The 19,728-nt window shown below is 42.5% G+C and overlaps 1 protein-coding gene across 8 annotated transcripts in view; it reads left to right on the forward strand.

Annotated features, from left to right (window-relative positions):
* Ttc28 (tetratricopeptide repeat domain 28) overlaps nucleotides 1-19,728 on the forward strand; it is a 693,050-nt gene that overhangs the window by 572,049 nt on the left and 101,273 nt on the right. For all 8 annotated transcript variants that reach the window (XM_063227059.1, XM_063227060.1, XM_063227061.1 and 5 more), the window contains 6 exons: nucleotides 5,330-6,671; nucleotides 7,952-8,475; nucleotides 12,346-12,455; nucleotides 15,220-15,349; nucleotides 17,500-17,718; nucleotides 19,557-19,722. In XM_063227059.1, the coding sequence (XP_063083129.1) occupies nucleotides 5,330-6,671; nucleotides 7,952-8,475; nucleotides 12,346-12,455; nucleotides 15,220-15,349; nucleotides 17,500-17,718; nucleotides 19,557-19,722 (2,491 nt within the window). The remainder of the gene's footprint in view (nucleotides 1-5,329; nucleotides 6,672-7,951; nucleotides 8,476-12,345; nucleotides 12,456-15,219; nucleotides 15,350-17,499; nucleotides 17,719-19,556; nucleotides 19,723-19,728) is intronic.

The raw sequence follows: 19,728 nt of genomic DNA on the forward strand, positions 1-19,728 counted from the left end.
CACAAAGCAGTGTGCTAACGTTGATAGAGAAGAAATAGGCAAGAATCATATCTACCTTTAGCCACAAGGGTGAAGCAGGGCATCAGGCAGAGTGTGGGCTCCTCAGTCAGGTAGGTGCAGGGCCAAAGCTGCCCTTAGACCTCCGAGTGCCTAAGTAAATTCTGGAAGCATCTAAGTCTCTGTGACCACAACACAACCTTGCAGGACTGTTTTCAGGTACCAATGAGACTGTGGAGTAGAAGGCCAAGCACAGTGAGGGTTATTAGAAGAGCTTACCTATCTAGAAGATGCTTGTAGCTGATGTTATTATGTTAAGTAATTTTCCAGTTATCTGCTATGTAAAAAGTACATTCTTACTGTCTTCTCTTATAAAACATCATAGGTACTTCTCTCCAGACATAAATATTCATTGGAAAATGTGTTAGATAAAACATCTAGTTGGTTGCACTTCTAGCACAAAGTACTTTGCCTTTGGTTCCAGGCATCTATTTACTAACCCAGTCTGCCCCTCCTCCTTTCCCCCAAGTTTGCGGTATTTTTTTTCTGGCACCCGAGATTGAGCCCAGGAATGCTGTACCTCTGAACTAGATTCCCAACCCTTTTTATTGCAGAGACCCTGTCTCAAATTTTAATAATAATAATAAAAAGTTGATGATGAAGCTCAGTTGAAAGGCCCTGGGTTCCAGTGCCAATACTGCACAACAACAAACAATGTGGGAAAACTCCATGAAAATTTGAGAGAAAGAGAGGATCCAGGAAGGTAAGAAGGTTAGGGTGAGGATAATGGATCCTCGTGGCGACTTTCCCTTGAACACTCTGTGCCCATCTCTGCCCATCTGTATTGTTTAACTCTCTATTATGGAAGGTTTCACACATAGAACAGTATAATGAACCCCCACATACTCATAGCCAAATTATTAACATTTGCTAATCTCGTTTTATCTATTTTCATAAACATATATGCTCTCACTCTTCCTCTCTACTACTGCACCACAGTATTTTTAAAGCAAACCATAGACACCATGCTGTTTCATTTATAAATACTTCCATATGTACTTCTGACTGATAACCTTATAAGGCACAGCTGCCATTTCATCACACCTAGCATGACTAAGAGCAGTTTCTTCCTGCCCCCTGCTTGTTGGGAAGTGTGCAGGTTTGTACAGCTGTGGGTACCGGGGTCTAAGAGGTCTTGCCTCAAAACTGCCACTCACCTCCTCTTACTAGCCTTGCTCATGTCATTTACTAAGTTCAAGTGCTCAGACCCTGTGTGTCCTCTGAGGATTGCTGGTGGTTTGGTATGGGTGGAGCAGAACTTGGTTTGCTTGAAGCCAGAGGAAAAGAACAGGTCAGTTCCTAAAGGTCCACTGGGTGTGCATTATTAGTAATCACAGCAGTAACATTCCCAGTAAATGAGAAAAGACTTTCCGTTGTTTGTGAAAGTCACCGAGGCCCTTCTTTCAAAGAATTCCCAAGAGAAAAGGCAAGTAGAACTCCCAGCAAAATGCCGTGTTCTACTTTTAGTAGCATTCTTTTCAGCGTGGTTTGCCCTAGTCCCACCTCCCTAGGTCTCTGCTGGCAGTAGTTAATCATATAAGCAAACAGTACCAAGCACTTCGTATGTCCTAGCTCTTATGCTAGCCACTTCTCAGCACCATTTCCCAGGCCCCCATCACAGCCCTTTGAAGTAGGCGTGACTACTCCCATGGCAGTGACCCTGAGGTGGAGGCCTGCTGAGGTGATGTATAAATTCATAGCCAGGTTTCTTTTCTCCACACGTCTTTGTGAGGATCTTCTGCCCCACTAATCTTCATTTAATTCCCCTCCCTGCAGCCCGTTGTCACCTAGTGCGCCCCTGCTGACAAGCCCTCTGTAAGTCTTCATCTGAGTGATGGCCCTGGAAAATCAAGCTGTGGTCTCTAAAGGGAAGGAGGGTCTGCAGATTATCTCCTCAGCATGTGCAGCCACTCTGCTGGCAGCTCTCGGGCTGCTTTTATGTTGCCTCAACAAAGAGAAAGGCTGCCAAGAGTGTGTAATGTTCTGGTCAGGATTCTCCAGGCTGGCAGCCGCTGCTGGGATGGTGGGGACACAGGGCAGATGAAATATTGCCCAGCTCAGCCACATTTACCTTCTCTCACCCTTGTCTGCGTTAAGAAGTCCTTGTTTTGGGCATTCCGCTCTGATTCTTTAGAAGCACATAGAAAGGTAAGATGAGAAGATAACCACAGAAGACAGAGAGTGCCTGAGAAGCTGGCTGGCGATCAGATCATTTTGCTGTAACCAGCAGGCAGTTGTCTTCGCTGATCTCTGAGCCTTGGGTAGCCACTGCTATCCCAACTGCTCCCTGTCAACCAGCCCAGATGCAGCGAGCAAGAGAAACAATTCCTTCATTTTCTCTCACTCTGTAAATACCATGTCAAACATAGTTTACAGAGCATATTATGTATGTTTGTCAAATAATTTATTTTAAATGAGTGTGACCTGACCGTATTATTAAGAAAACAAAAGAGCCAAAGACTTAAAAAAATTTTTAAAAAAATAAACAACAACAAAAAAGCAAACACTCACAAGTGTTAAGTGACTAATGCAAAGGGAGCCAGAGGCTTGTTAAAAAAGACTTTGGATATTTACTAACATCTTGTACCTTTTCTGTTATAGTGTGCCTTCCTGACACTTAGCCAGTTCGCTGTAGGATGGGGCACAGCTTGAGCTTATAGGTGGGTAGGGAGCTCCTAAGGCCTTGGTCATGGTGGAGGAAGGCATACATGAAAACCAAGCAGCCTCTGACTGCTTCTCTGTAAGCCTCTCATCCCTTGCTTCCTCTTATCATTTTAGAAACCAACATGTGATTCTGTTGAATTAAAAAAAATCATGGTAGGCTGGACGTGATGGTGCATGCCTGTAATCCTGGCACTCAGGATGTTAAGGCAGGAAGATCACTGTGAGTTTAAGGCCAGCCTGGATTACAAAGGGAGTTCAAGGCCAGTTTGAAATACATAGTGAAACCCTGTCTCAAAAAGACCAAAAAACAAAACAAAACAAAAAACCTCATCATAAGCAGGTGTGGTGGAACACGTCTGTCTTTATAGCTACTGGGGATTCCTAGTTACTTGGGAGGTTAAGAATGGAAGATCTCAAATTTGAGGCTAGCCTGGGCAAGATAGTGAGATCGTGACTCAAAATAAAAAATCTTAAAAGGACTGAGAATGTAAGTCCCCCGGAAACAATGGTATGTGTGAGGAGGTGTGAAATGCTTGCCTAGCATGCCCAAGACCCTGGATACTGAAAAAATAAGTCATTGCAAAAAAATAAAAAAGCAAAAGGGCACAATCTTTGCCAAGGCTTCAGAGTGGGAAAAGGAGTTATGAGAAGATCCAGGCCTTCCTGCTGCTCTCCCCAGCTCAGACTCGGCCTTTACCAACGACTCTGGAATGGGCAGATATTTTGACCCCCATTTTAGAGATGTAAATGTCAATCCCCAGGAATGCTACTTCTCTAGTTGGATCAGAAGTATTTTGTTTTGTTAAGAAAAACTGTTTTTAAACCAAGAGTTATGTGTCCATCATAAGAAATTTTGTTTATTTATTTATTTAAGTTCAGGTCTAATTCAGGCTGGACTTGAACTCACTTTGTAGCCCAAACTGGCCTTAAACTCACAGTGATTCTCCTGCCTCAGCCTCTCCTGGCTGCTGGAATTATAGGCATGGACCACCAACGCCCAGCACCATTATAAAAAATTCTTAAAAATAAGACAAAGGAAACACCCTAAAATCCCACCAACCAAAGATTACTACTATTAACATTTACATAAATTTTATGCTATATGTACAGGCGTAAACATGAATGTGTATACAGTACTCTATTAAAGTTATTAAAATGTATTGTTTTGTGACATAGTCCCTTAAAATAAATTTCTTTCCATGTTAATACATAATTCACTCTTTTTAATGCTATCATAGTATTCCATCCTGGTGTTTTTGAGTTTTTGTGTTTCTGTGGGTCATCATTGAAAAGCTCATATGCCCACAGAAAAGTGTGTTTAAAACCAAAGGCAAGGAGTCTGTTTGCACACTGGGTTCCTCCATATTTAAAAAGGGCCCCCACTCCAAGTTATCTTCATGACATCCCTCATTTGGAACTACAGTACTTGATGTTTAAGATATGTATCATAGACCTCAGTTTGAACTGCTTGTAAAAACAGTAGTTTAGCTTCATAGCAATAGCATAGTTTATGAGAGTGCTTGAAGCACTACTATTGCCTACTGTAAAAGCAATATTACATAATTACAAGAAATCTTGGAAGAAAAATCACTCAAATTCCTTCACCTAGCAAGACAGCTATTTTTTACTTTGCATACTCCCCTGCAGGTCTTGTCCATGTGCGCACATTCATCCTCCTAGTTGTCACTCTGAGCACGCAGCATTGTTTCCTGCTTTCTCCAGTTAATTTCATTGTAAGAATATTTTACCCCATTTATCTGCATAGTCTTCATAATTACCTTTTTAATAACTGCATAATCCTCTATTGAGTTGACATGCCAAAATGTGCTCATGCAGTGCCCCCAGAGTTTGGCATTACATGGTTTTCCACTCATGTATAATGCTACAGTGAAGATTGTTATCCATTAGCTTGTGTGCCTGCTGGCTGATCTCTTAGGATGCTTTCCCTTGAGCCAGACTGTGGGTCAGACCAGGCCACATTGGTACTTCTCCCCAGGCTTCTTGTTCAGAGATTATTCCTACTTATATATCTAGCAATTGATATGTTCACCAGTTTCAGGGCAACCTCATTAGTATAGAGAGTGTTTAAAATTCTTATTTGTTAATTTAGTAGTAGTAAAATGGTACTTCAGGGTTCTTATTTTGTATTTCTTGGATTATTAAAGGAAATTAGCATTTCCCTATGGTTACTCTTTGTATTTCTTTGGATGTGAGTTGTCTGCTAACATTTATAGTTCTTTGCCTGTTTTAATAAATTGGGATTTTGATTTCTTTTTTCTAAGTAAAACTGAATGAAATCTTTACTCACAATAGCTGTTAAACTTTTTCATATATAATTAACATATTTTCCAGTGTTGTGTTTTTCTTTTCAGATATTTATACTACAAAAATTCACATTTTTGTAATCAAATCTGTTGATTATTTTCTCTGTTATTTTGAAGCTTAGAAAGCTACCCTTTTTCTGGAGAAGTGATAAATATTTAATTCTACCTTCTGTTATTTTAAATTCTTTAATCCATCTGGGTTGTATTTACTATAAATCAAGTGGAAAATGACATTTTTTTCCTAAATGACTCATCTTTTTCTGTTCTGCCATTCTGTATTTTAGGAATCATACACCAGATGAAAGGTGATTATGATACAGCACTGAAACTCCACAAGACTCACCTGTGCATTGCCCAGGAACTCAGCGACTATGCTGCCCAGGGTCGAGCCTATGGGAACATGGGAAATGCCTACAACGCACTGGGCATGTATGACCAGGCGGTCAAGTACCACCGACAGGAGTTGCAGATCTCCATGGAGGTTAATGACCGTGCCTCACAAGCATCTACACATGGGAATCTTGCAGTGGCGTACCAGGCCCTGGGTGCCCATGACCGGGCCCTGCAGCACTATCAGAACCACTTGAACATTGCCCGGGAGCTTCGAGACATCCAAAGCGAGGCCCGGGCCCTCAGCAACCTGGGAAACTTCCACTGCTCTAGGGGAGAGTATGACCAGGCTGCTCCCTATTATGAACAGTATCTCCAGCTGGCTCCTGACCTTCAAGACATGGAAGGAGAGGGGAAGGTCTGCCACAATCTTGGCTATGCCCATTATTGCCTTGGAAATTATCAGGAGGCAGTAAAGTACTATGAGCAGGATCTGGCCCTGGCCAAAGACCTTCATGATAAATTGAGCCAAGCAAAAGCCTACTGCAACTTAGGCCTAGCATTCAAGGCTCTGCTGAATTTCAGCAAAGCTGAAGAGTGTCAGAAGTACCTGTTATCCCTAGCTCAGTCCCTGAATAATTCCCAGGCTAAATTTCGAGCCCTAGGGAACTTAGGTGATATATTCATTTGTAAAAAAGATATAAATGGTGCAATAAAATTCTATGAGCAGCAGCTGAGCTTAGCTCACCACGTAAAGGACAGAAGACTGGAGGCCAGTGCATATGCAGCACTGGGCACGGCATACCGAATGATCCAGAAGTATGACAAGGCCTTAGGTTATCACACACAGGAACTAGAGGTATATCAGGAGCTGAGTGACTTGCCAGGTGAATGCAGAGCTCATGGGCACCTGGCTGCTGTCTACATGGCCCTGGGAAAATACACAATGGCATTCAAGTGCTACGAAGAGCAGCTAGACCTGGGGCAGAAGCTGAAGGATCCAAGTCTAGAAGCACAGGTCTATGGCAACATGGGTATCACAAAGATGAATATGAACGTGATGGAAGAAGCCATTGGCTATTTTGAGCAGCAGTTGGCCATGCTACAGCAGCTCAGTGGGAATGAGTCAGTGCTCGACAGAGGCCGGGCCTATGGCAACCTTGGGGATTGCTATGAGGCCCTGGGTGACTATGAGGAAGCCATCAAATACTATGAGCAGTATTTATCTGTTGCCCAGAGTCTGAATCGTATGCAAGACCAAGCCAAGGCTTACCGGGGTCTAGGAAATGGACACAGGTAAAATGACAAGACAATTGAGATAGATAAACCTGCAAGAAGAACAGGGGCAACAGTAATAGCAACTACACATCTGCAAAGCAATTTATTAACTACAAAGCACTTTTGTACATATCTCACTAGATTCCTCCAGTAAGCCTTTGAATTAGTCAAGCAATATTATTACTCTTGTGTTCTCAAAAAAAGAAACTAAAACCCAGAGTGGTTAGGTGAATACCTAAGATTACCCAGTTTAAAAGGTTTAAAAGAGACAGCTGAGGATCAAACCTAGGGCTCTCTGTCTCCAAATGCAGAACTTTCATGACTACTTTAAAATAAGAAGGATAAAGAGTTAACAGAGATAGGAAGGTGCATCACTGATCTTTTCTGAATACCTTCAATATTTTATGAATATGCTTATTAGTACAACATTGGGACACTCCGTTTACTTGGACCCTCCTTGTGTTGCTTTTCGGAAAAGCTACCTGATAATTGAGGGAGCAAATAAGCCTGTCTTGTATTCTATGCATCATGCTAGGCTCCTTGCATAGGTATCTTAATAGTTTCAGCAATCTTGTGTTACTGTACAAGATGATCTATCAGCTGCTATGGGATGGGGGATTTATTATCACCAGAAATTGAGGTTTAGGGAAAGAAATGTGTGTGCCTATACAACTAGTTTGGTTTGCCGCCAAAATCCATGCTCTTTCTACTCTGATCATGTCAGCTCTGAACAGCATAAAAAGACACACTGTCCGCCAGAGGATGCTTTTGTCCCAAATGTGGGGAACTGAAGAAGGTGCCTGTGTCTGCAGAATATATGGCCTCACCAGACAGGGAAGGGATTGGGGCTCCTAGAGTGGAGGAAGGGCAAGGGTCAAACTAAATCATCACCCACATAGTGCTCTAAGAAGCTCAGGGTGAAAGATTTATAGCTACTGTAAAGTGATTTCAAAAACATAGTCTAAGCAGCAGTGGAAATTGGGAGGCCTGAAGAACCAAACAGTTCACTTGCTATCATTGTGCCTATTAATATATTTTATGTTTCCTCTGGGGTATATATCCCATTGAATCTCAAGCTCTTGGGAAGGTCACTAAGGGATGACTTTTGAATTGCTTTCCAGATTATGAAATTCCTCTGCATCTCACTCTAAGGGCACATGATAGATTTTAGCTAGAAGAGGAGTTAAGAGCTTCTATAGTAAGTGACAGTGACAAATGCTTTTCATTTTCTCAGGGGCTTTAGCATGTCTGCACCTGCACGAAATAATATCATTGCTTTTCTGTCTACATCCCCACAGGGCAATGGGGAGCTTGCAGCAAGCCCTTGTGTGCTTTGAAAAGAGGCTTGTGGTCACCCATGAACTTGGGGAGGCCTTCAATAAAGCCCAGGCCTATGGAGAGCTGGGAAGTCTGCACAGCCAATTAGGGAATTATGAACAAGCCATTTCCTGCCTTGAACGCCAGCTGAACATTGCTAGAGAGATGAAAGACCGAGCCTTGGAGAGTGATGCAGCCTGTGGCTTGGGGGGCGTCTACCAGCAGATGGGGGAGTATGATACAGCCCTGCAGTACCACCAGCTTGATCTGCAGATAGCCGAGGAAACTAATAACCCTACGTGCCAGGGGCGAGCCTATGGGAACCTGGGCCTGACATATGAGTCCCTGGGCACCTTTGAAAGGGCTGTGGTCTACCAAGAACAGCACTTGAGCATCGCTGCACAGATGAACGACTTAGTGGCCAAGACAGTGTCCTATAGTAGCCTTGGAAGGACCCATCATGCCTTGCAGAACTATTCCCAGGCGGTCATGTACTTACAGGAAGGTAGGTAGGAAGGCCTGCTATGGTCTCTTAAGACTTGGGGACAAATATGCAGTTTGAGTGGCCACCTCTATGTGGAGTAAGTGTCTCAGAGGCCACACTGTCATTTCAATTCCAGAATCGCAGTTGCCTTTATCAACTATGTCTACAGATAAAAATAAGGTGTTTGATTTTCTGTAATATCTTACCCACTTCTCTGGACTCAGGTCATCTTTCTCAGTGGCAGCATCTACTGTTAATGATTGCCCAAGGAACTGATAACTCTGTTTTCAGAACACTTTAACTGAGTGAACAACACATGTCACACAGACTGAATCAAGTAAGATCTAATCATTGTAAGGGTCTAAATCAGAGGTACAAAATCATCTTTTCCAAATTCTGTTGTCTGCATTGACAATATCTAAATCAGATCAAAATTGTACCGATGGCCAGGCATGGTAGCATACACTTGTAATCCCAAAACTCAGGAGGCTGAGGCAGGAGAATCACTGTGAGTTAGAGGTCAGCCTTGGCTATAAAGTGAATTCAAGGCCAGCTTGAACTGCACAGTGAAACCCTGTCTCAAAAAGACCCAAAAAATATTTCTTTATGGACATCACTTCTGATATGATAGCTAGAGTCTAACCCATAAGCATTCATCTGAGAGTCACTTGAGTATTCAACTAGGGTTCCTTACCAGGGCTTATTACCCTGGTAAAGTCTTTTTTTTTTTTTTTTGTACCAGGGATTGAATTCATGACCTCATGCTTGCCAGGCAGGTGCTTATGCCACTGAGCTAAATCTCCAGCCCCTATGATAGAGTCTTGTTCCAAGCAGACTGGCAACTGGATACTTCTCTTCCTCTTCCATCAAGTTCTATCAGGTTTTGCTATCAAGTTCCATCAATTATCTGTGCACAGATAATTGTATAGTTGGTCCTTGGGTGCTTCCCTTCTCCCAAAGCAGAAATGTCACAGAAGTTTGCCTGCCTTCCACCTCTTTAAACAAGTCTTGGCCCCTGGCTCGAGGGAACCCTCCGCAGGCACACTGGATACCCCCAGATGAGGGGGTAGATGTAGACTTGCTGTTCTGAGCTCCTAGGACAAGGCTATGGTTACTGATTTCAAGCAAAAACTCTAGTGTAATTTCCAAATTGCATATATAATTTATTTAATCTGTTTTAATTCTTAAACTAAACTTGAGAGATATGTTTCTCTCTCTCTCTCTCTCTCTCTCTCTCTCTCTCTCTCTCTCTCTCTCTTCTTTTTGAAACATGGTGTTGCGTTATAGTGCAAGCTGGCCTTGAACTCACTACATAACCCAGCCTGGCCTCAAACTTGGCAGCAATCCTCCTGCTTCAGCCTCCTGAGTGCTGTGATTAAGGGAAAAATATATCTTTTTATTCTCATTTTTCAACTTAGTTACTGGAAGCTCAGAGAAGTGCAACACATGTCATGTTCCAATTGTTTCCTGACCATGTGGCTAATTACTCAGGGTGGAGCTCCACCTGGGTGCTCTGACTCCAAGAACCTAATGAGACCCTGTATGCAGTTACTTCCAATCACACAAGAACAGATTCCTCATTACTCCTGAGCCCCAGCTGGGAAGCCAAGTAGAGAATGGACAAAGGCCTGATGATTCACTGTCCTCTGTGCAGACCAGGCATGGCACCAACCTGGGAGCAGAGAAGTCCAGGAAGGCTGCAAGCCCCTGCCTAAGCCTTGTTTGGCTCCTAGTCTATGAGGGGCTCTGCCTCAATTCACTGAATATGACTGGTAGCTTTGGGTTTCCTGAAACTTAACTTCAGTAAAATTCCTGCAATCTATGGATGATTTTCTAAGTTGAATTTGTGAAAATTATTAAATTCAGATCCAGCATCTGACAACTTTTCTGCTTCCTGAGATAGTGTTTCTATGCACCAGCCAGTTGCCCAAGACATTGTAACATAACTCAATAGTTATTAAAAAGCCTCTAGTTCATTTTTGTTTCTTATAGTTTTTAAGTCTTATAGCATCTCCACAATGTTTGCTGTGTGATGACATCCTGCAGCCAGTTCCTTATGTCCCTCGGTGGCCAAACCGCGTATATCTGCTCATGAGCTGTGAGCTGGAAAGTGTTTTCTGAGTGCTCTAAGTTGAGTGTGACACATCTTGCAGTGGAAGGAGTGGTTCTGATGGAAGTCACCCCAGTGCTTTTTCCTGTCTCCAGCGGCGAGTAGCTGCTAATTAGTACCCCTACCCCTTTCCCTGTACAATGTAATTTCTTGGTTGAAATTGTTCAGATCTCCTTGAACAAGCTTTCTGGGTAATTTTGAATGGCTACCTCTGGCTAAAGAACTTAGTTTTGCCCAGTTCTCATTTTGCAAATAAAGAAAGGGAGACTGCAGCAATTTAGTGATTTACCTGAAGTTCTGCAATCAGTCTGAGAGACCTGAATGGGTAAGTCAGATTCCTAAAGGCCAACCCAGAAATGTGCGGGATGGGTCAGATACCATGTCCTCTCTGAGCCTCTACGTAGTGGCCAGCTGATGGCTTACATGTTGGGAATATAGCCACATCCAAGCAAAGTCCCCATTCTCACAGTTCATGCCCTCTAAGGAAGGCTTGGTTTGTAGGTTTTTATTTCTGACTTACAAACTGAGATCAGTTAGGGATGTCTACATTAAAAAAAAATCAATCTCATTAGTTTGTTGAAATTACCCTTTTGGTTTTCTCTCAAGAAATAACATCTTTCATGTGTGTTCTCATTCTGTGAAGTGTTTGAAAGGGTGAATTGTTTGCAAGTATTACTTGTGTTACCCAAGGACACAATTTAAACTTAAAATGCTCTTTTTAAGTTTTTTTGTATTACATGCATTTTGAAATGCATAATATTTTATAAGCTTGAACTGAGTAACACTCTTATTAGCCTCTCAAGTGACTGTTAACTTTTCAAAGCAGGAATTGCACAGACCCAGCATGCTAGAGATGTCTCCCAGACCCCTGACTTAGATCAGAAGGAAACCCTTTCTTTGTGTGTGTGCCTTTGTGCTGGCTGGCTTCTGAACCAGCTCACTTCTCTCCACAGATAGCAGGATAATGAGGGTAAAGTGGTGCTAAGAACAGTTTAGTGACCAATACAATAAATGATTGCCTTCAGCTGTAACTCACACAAAGCCCCGGAGGCTGCTGGTGTCCTGAAACCCAGAAGCTTGCTGTGGGTAAGTGACCCAGACTGCAGGTTTCTATCTGAAGGCTATTACAATGAGGACAGTTTCATTTAAGGCTTTCGACTTAAATGTAACCCCACTGAGGTGCATCAAAGTTCAGGCTTTAACAGAAAAAGCAGATAGAGCATGGGATGTGTCAGAAGTATCAGTAACAGCAGCAGGGTCAGCTTCATGCACGTTCTGCTTTCAGAAGTGCATCGTGTGTCCCTCATCAGCACTGATTGGGTGTTGTGCAATGAGATAGGAAGAAGTGTTATCTTAGCTTCTGTACTTGACTGTTAGAAAAAGCTTTTGCCAACTAAAGATTAAGAATAGATGAATTTATCAGCCAGCAGTTTTTATTTGCAAAGCTAAGGATTTCACATCTGGGAGGGCATCAGGTTAAGGTTCATTTGTTTTAGTGTTTTCACCTGCCCTGCAAACCTGACTCTTGATGATAACCATCACTGAAGCGCTCACTGGGACATCTCTGAGTGTTCTGCAAATGTGGCTACCAACCATGGGGTTTAAAAAGAATGCTTATTTTGTCTTGCCTAATTTGGCTCTCATCCTGCTATTTCCCTAGTGGGGTTGTTAACATTCTTGACATATACTCAAAGCAAACTTACCTTCTAGGACTCATCAGCAGGATAAGACAGGAATTATCTGTCTTTTATGTTTATTTACATTTCTCTATCTGGTTTCAGGATTAAGGTTAGCTGAGCAACTAGGCCGAAGAGAAGATGAAGCAAAAATTCGCCATGGTCTTGGCCTATCCCTTTGGGCAAGTGGAAACCTGGAGGAGGCCCAACACCAGGTGAGCACGAGCATCTTGGCCCAAGGGGAGTTTTTTTCCCAGAAATGTGAAAGACCTGAGAGTGATAATCTCAGTATTGATGACATTTATCAGACATGCTGACCTCTTCCTATGGGTTGACACACAGGATTTCCAGCCTGCACCAACCTAGAAGTGTTGAGCTTTCACATCAGTAGAGATTCTTGTTCACTCAAGTGTTAAATTTCTCAATAATGTCTCTGGAATTCTTGTACTGTCAGCTGCTACTTTACATTAAACTTCACTATGAAATCAACATACAGAGGTAAAACAAAAGTACATAATTTTTGGATTGAATGTCTTGGTAGATCTCTGTTATAACAACAGGTAGAACTTCTCTCTCCCTGTCTCTTACAGTGTGTGTGTGTTGCTGCATGTACAGAAAGAGCTTACGGGCAGTCCCTTGCCATCCTAACCTCAGAGATTAGGGAGATCCATAGAGTTACAGATGTCTTCGTTACATTAGAGGATTGACTGAAGTGACTACTGATTCACTTGGCCAGCTCATGTTTGAGTGATCACTGTGGCATTGATGCTAGATGGACAGGGGATGAGACCACAGTGGGGTTCCTCTCTGGAGATGCTCACAAGAGTTGAGGATATGACATGACTAAATTGTTCCATAGCATCCTGAAATGTTAGGATATTTTATAATATTTTTAAAACTAGTAAAGTCAATTTAAATAATTCTATACTATCCTGGCTATAAAATTAAAATATATGAGATATAATCAATAAATATGGTTTTAAAAATATTACCATAAAACACATATTGTTATCAGTGCCTTCTAGAACACTCCCCCTTGCTTTGAACACAGTTGTCACACTGTTCTTGCCACTTTCTGAAGCAGTTCTAGAAGTCCTTCTCTGTGAGTAGCTTTATTTACACCATCATGGCTGCCTCAATGTCCTGAATTAATTGAAAATCTTTAACCTTTTGCTATGGTTTGTGTCTAGATGTCCCCCCAAAACCTCATATAGCTTTAGGCTTTTTTCAGAGGTGGCTAAATGTAGTGTGTGATATTATGATTAAAGGAGTGTGATTGCTAAATCCACTAATTGGCTTGGCACCACCCTGATCCCAGCAGTCTAAATACAATGGGAAAAAGAGTCGTGTCTCACCTGCTCATTGCTTTGCTATTTTCTGCATGCCATGACTGGTCTCCAAGCCCACCATACCTTGGAGCCAGCTGATTATGCACTGAAACCTCTTCAAACTGCGCGTTAAATGACCCTTTCCTCTTTTAACTTTGGGTGTCATTTATTTTATCTCAACAATGAGAAAAAAGATACTAAGACATCTCTTATGTTCAACTTGACTTTTGAGAGTAACCAGAAGTCCATGGTGCCAGACCTAATGGATAAAGTGGTTGAGGACACACTAACGTTTTTAAGAGCCTCTCTTTCTATTGGATGGCACTCTATTGGATTTGATCATACCTTGAAAGACACTCATGAAAAACAACTTACAAGGGCTGGGGATTTAACTCAATGGTGTAAGTGCCTGCCTGGCAAGCATGAGGTTGTGAGTTTGATCCCTGTACCAAAAGAAAAAAAGGACTTTGGAACTGCTTCAAATGGTGGTGAAAACCATGAAATAAATGTGTTTGAGCAAGGGGGAATATTTTGAGGGGCATTAATGACAATGTGTCTCTGTGGTAATTTTAAAAATTTAAACATACATCATATATTTCAGTCACCTCTTGTGTATTGATGTACTGATTCACAAATTTTACAGTGCTTCTACTCATACCTCAAAATGCTCTGTGAGATTAAGTGATAACTGCCCCCTCTGTTGAGGGAAAGAAACAAGGCTCAGAGTCTCCAAAATTCATGTGGCGAATCAGTGGCAGAGTTAGGTGCATGTTCCTCTCTCTGAGCTCTCTCCTGGCCACACTGTTGTAGTCTTCTGGAGTTTTTTTTACTGTGTGTAATTTAGAGCAGCAGGGAAAGGGTCTCTGTTAGGACTGCCAGTCACTGCCCTCCCAGCCCACATGTCTGTCTGTTCTGAAGGTGTCCATGTTACCACCAAAGACCTGTCCCTACAGAGGGCAATGATGGTTGGGCTCCACAGTGCTGGCCCACCTCCAGCCAGGTGTCTTTTGCTGTTACCCTGACCTCATCTATCTCCAGGACGTCTCTGCTACACCTATCCCCACTCTTGTCCTTGTCTGTCTTTATCCTTCCACATTCTGAGGCCTGGTGGTAATGGTGATAGTCAATTGATAACAAGAAGAAAGCTTTTTGTTCTAATCAAACTTTTACTTGTTAGCCAGGTGATGTGGCACACACCTGTAATCCCAGCTACTTGGGAGATTGAGGCAGGAGGATGATAAGTTCAAGGCCAGCCTGGGCAACTTAGTGAGACCCTGTCTCAAAATAAAATAAAAATGGCTTAGGTGAAGCTCAGTGATGGAGCACTTGTCTAACAAGCGCAAAATCTGGTTCCATTGCCAGCAATGCAAAGAAAAATACAAAACTTGTTTGTATCAATAGCTAATTTTTAAAAATATCCTTCAGACCATAAGTCTATATCCCTAGTCTTTAGTTCTTATCAGTCAACAAAAATTGATTGTATAATTTACTGGGGATGATGTGACATCCCTTCAGATCCACAAGGCCCACCTTTCAAACCTAAAAAAATGTTTAGGTTTTGCACTAAAGTATGAGAAAAAAAATCATCACTAGTCTTAATCAGCTGTTTCTTGTTTTGGGAAACAATCACATTCTCCACCTCTGCTTACAGCTCTACAGGGCATCAGCCTTGTTTGAAACAATCCGGCACGAGGCACAGCTGAGCACAGACTACAAGCTCTCCCTCTTTGACCTGCAGACTTCATCCTACCAGGCCTTGCAGCGGGTGCTGGTCAGCCTGGGTGAGAGGCTTTAGGGATTCTTGCACTCATGGGGGTGAGGCGGGGGCATCTGCATGCACAGGCTGTGGTGAAGTGTGGTTTGTTGTCACATTAGATTGTGAAATCACAGTCCTCTGTTGAATACCTGTTAATTTATTCAAGAAAGATTGGCAGAGCGCCTACTGTGTGCTAAGGGTTTATAATTAAAGTAGTCTTTGCCTATCAAGTGGTAAGAGTCAGTGAGTCCAGTGTAATTCAGCAGGTGCTAAGATAGAAAAACTCAGATGCTGAGAAATAAAGCAGCCTGGCCAGGAGGCCTAGAAACCTGACTCAGGTGTTCCCGTACCTGTTCTCAGCTCCACTAACACCTGGTTCAAGCCTCTGACTCTGGGCATGTCCCTAAGAAGGTATTTGGCCCCTTTCTGTTTTCTCAGCCACACTTCCTTCAGTGTTGCCATTTTGAAAAGGTCTGTATCCTCTGGCCTGTCCCCTGAACTGTGACACACACGCAGTCAGAGATCATCCTCCCAGACCTGCATGTTCCATGGTACTGGAGAGCCTGCAGTTTCCCTCCTTTACCTTGGCCTTAATTATCACACTCGGTCCTTTCTAGCTTCTATTACTTGCATCTTCCCAGAAGGTATTCACAGACACGAAGTCTTTCAAGTTGGATGCAGAAGCCTTTTCAATAACATATTCTTTGCTGTACATATAGGAATACTCAAGTTTCCCCTTGAAGAATTAAATGTATTCATTTCCTGGGATTATAATTTATTATCTACTATAATCACAGTGTTAAGTTTGTCTAGCACTTTGGGACCAATTTTCCAATGTGCACAGAAATTGTCCCTGCTGTTCCAGTTAATAACTTAATAGAGTAAAATCATACATTTGCATAACCTCTGAGAAATTCTCTTTCTACCGATGCTGGAATGCAAGAAGGGAGTCATTCTGGAAGCGTAGTCAGAGCTCCTGCTTCTGCCTGCTCTCTTTGGGGCATAGTTCTACCAACTCCTCTGTATTTATATTTATGATGCACATTAATCCTCTGCACTGTCCTCCTTCAGCACTTACAAACATTCCCCACTTGAAAGTTGACAGCTTTCTTTTTTGTGTGTTTTTACATAAGTATGCCAGATTTTAAACTAAATTACAGACTAGTTTATTAGAGGACATTGGAGTAGAAGTTGGATTGAAAGATTAAGGAAAAGCTTAAAAGAGGAAGTTATTTGTTTTGTTTTGTTTGTGGGAGGGCAGGATTTCACTATGTAGTTCAGGCTGGCCTTGAACTCATGGCAATCCTCTGCCTCAGCCTCCTGAGTGCTGGGATTGCAGGCATGTGCTGCCACACTCTGCTTGAAATTTTAAAGGAATAGCAATTTGAGAATTTCAGCTCGCTGCCCATAGGGACTAGAAGAGGAGAAAGTATGTGGGAGCCCAGAATGGAATGAGTAAGGATTGTAACAGCAACGGTACCACCTGTCTACAGACAACACCTGCCAGGCATATTGGTATAGAGGGATCACTTAATCTTTGCAGCAGTCCTTGAAAGTAGGTGGCACAGCTATTACAATTCCTCCTTTTTGAGACAATTGCAGTGAAAAGTGAAGGTACCCCAAGAGAGCCACAGGTGTGTGTAAAGACTTGGAGCTATAATTTGGGGCCAAAGGGGCTGTATCTAGGGTAGCGAGAAAGATTAGGAGATATATCCCACAGATCTCATATGGCAACTCCAGGTGAGAATCACTGGGGATCAGGAAAGTGAAAAGAACTCAGAGCACCTAGAAAACCAGATGAATCCAGTAGGAGTTGTTTGAAACCAGGTCAGGAAGAGCTGGGGTTGTGGAGCAGAGGACAGGCAGGGCTGGGCACAGTGCTGTGAGCTAGGCTGGCTCTTGTGCTGGTTGCAAGGCAGAGGAAGGCCAAATGACTTAGATGGCATGCAATAAGTCTAGCTGAATCTGGTCATGTGAGGTTCTTTGAGTGAACTCTGCACCCACCGACAGAGGTAGGGAGTTAAAGGTGAACAACAGTGTGGATGCAAACCTGTCACATATTACAGAGCAGAGGCTTTTGAGGCATTATCCAAAATCTGATGGCCATACCCCATGGCCCTCTGTGAATTGCTATGCTGACAGTGCACTCCTTCAGCCTGTACTTTTGTCTCCTAGGCCACCTTGATGAAGCCCTAGCTGTGGCAGAAAGAGGTCGGACAAGGGCATTTGCTGACCTGCTGGTGGAACGACAAACAGGACAACAGGACTCGGACCCCTACTCCCCAGTTACCATCGATCAGATCTTAGAGATGGTTAATGGCCAGCGAGGACTTGTGCTTTACTACTCTTTGGCTGCAGGGTACCTGTATAGTTGGCTGCTTGCTCCTGGCGCAGGTGAGATCACGGTGGGAACTGGGCAGAGAAGATGCAGCCCCTAAGAAAATCCAGTGGCAGAGCAGGAGAAGCATCGTCATAGACCAGACTTGGGAACTGATGTCAGATTCCAGTGAAACCTCAGCTATTGTGGGAATTCAGTTAATAAGACACCCCCACTTTCTCACTCTCCCAAGAAATTATTACTCTTTGCCAGTGAATGTGAGAGCATTTGTCAAGGAAGACTAACCTTTCACACGCCACCCCATTTGTAGGCAGCTGTTGCTCATTAGCTAATAAACAAAGACTGCAAGTCTTAATGAGTTTTTTCTAGATATGATTTAATAATTGTGATCTTTTGTCATGGTGAAGTTAAAGCAACTAAAAGATAATGGCAGTTCTCACTATTTATAAATAAGTCTTAAGCTTGAAATTTCTGAATTTAATAGAACTTTTTTAAACTAGTTCTATTGAAAATCAGTTTTAGAAGTAAAAATCTCCTTTGATTAAATTGGCATTAAATGTTCAGGATGTAACAGTTTTACTAAATACAGAACCACTAATTGGCTGTAAGGGCCATATTTTTTGCATAATAAAATGCTGATGGCTTTACCATGTTGGAGACATACCAGATCCAATTAGAGTTTATTGACTGGGGAAGTGGATCTTATAATTGGGAATTTTGAAGAATGGCCTTCTTGAATATCTGTAAAAAGTTCAACTGCCAGGGAGAATTGACAAGATTTTCTTGATTATGTTTCTTTCCCTTTGATTTAAAAAAAAATGATGGCTGCATGACAGCTCCCAGATGCTTCTTGGGCTTGAGCCCTTGTGCCTGTGTGATCTGTGTCTCAGTATTATTGTTTATAATCTTTGTCCTTTTGTTTCTATGTTTTAATGTGTTTTCCGCAAAGGACATTCTTATCTCTGGCCTTTTTATGCTAAAAGTTTTAAGTTGTGGTTTTATTGGTGACCTGGTGAGTGAATTGTCAGCCCCTGTGGAGCCCCACTCCCAGAGGGGCACCAGCACACAGGAGGTAGAGGCTGACAACTGGGGGGTGTCAGACTCTTTCTTTCTTTGTTGTTACATCTTAGGGACATGATTTGACAGGTGGTATATCCAGATCCTTGTAATAATGAGCCATGTGTAATGAGGCTGCTATTGTTTCTTTTTTTGTTCCTCTTTGCTTTTAATGAGACTCTGAAGGTTTCACTGGAGCCTCTAATCCAATCAGAGAGGGCCAGCATTTTCCAGGGCTGACACACCTCATTACTGTTTGAGAATACAGCCTATGTTTATTGCCAGAAAACCACTGTGAATAGCTTCCATTTCTCAGGGCCTTCATTTTTTGCTCTTTTAATCCATTAATGATCATTGACCAGTTGATCTTATTTAAAAATTACTTAAAATGATTTATTTGGCCCTTATACTACATGTTTGTTTTGACTTGCTGTTATGAAATGTCTTTTGTGATACAATTTTTACCTAGCTAATTATTTTTTTGTCTGAGATTTCATTTTATCCAGGCACACTCAGGGACTGATCCTGAAAGGCTGGTGCTTCTGAAAAGCATCAGTTTGGAAATATAGGAGAAGTAGTCCTGATTAGCTTCTGAACACATCATCAGAAGCAAAAGCTGCATCTTGAATTCCCGAGCTTCAGACACCAAACCTAGTGGTAAAGGCTGTAAAAAGGCACTGACCTCAGCTCAGCAAGCCCTCTTGGGATCTTAGGTTTTGGGATTTCCTTACAGGGAATGTTTGACAAAGAAGTCACAAAGCATTCCTATCCCTGCTTTCCAGCCTTCTTACTGCCATCCCAACTATGTCTGACAATGGCTGTGCCTGCCTCATTTCAGGCATCCTGAAGTTTCACGAGTACTACCTGGGTGACAACGCGGTGGAGAGCTCCAGTGACTTCCAGGCTGGGAGCAGTGCCACGCTGCCAACAGCAACCAGTTCGGTTCTGGAGCAGCACATTACCAGTGTGCGTGAGGCCCTGGGTGTGGAGTCTTACTACTCCAGGTAGGG

This window comes from Cavia porcellus, unplaced genomic scaffold (assembly GCF_034190915.1).
Source record: "Cavia porcellus strain 051 isolate PalLab524CR breed Dunkin Hartley unplaced genomic scaffold, mCavPor4.1 scaffold_16, whole genome shotgun sequence".
Classification (NCBI taxonomy): domain Eukaryota; kingdom Metazoa; phylum Chordata; class Mammalia; order Rodentia; family Caviidae; genus Cavia; species Cavia porcellus.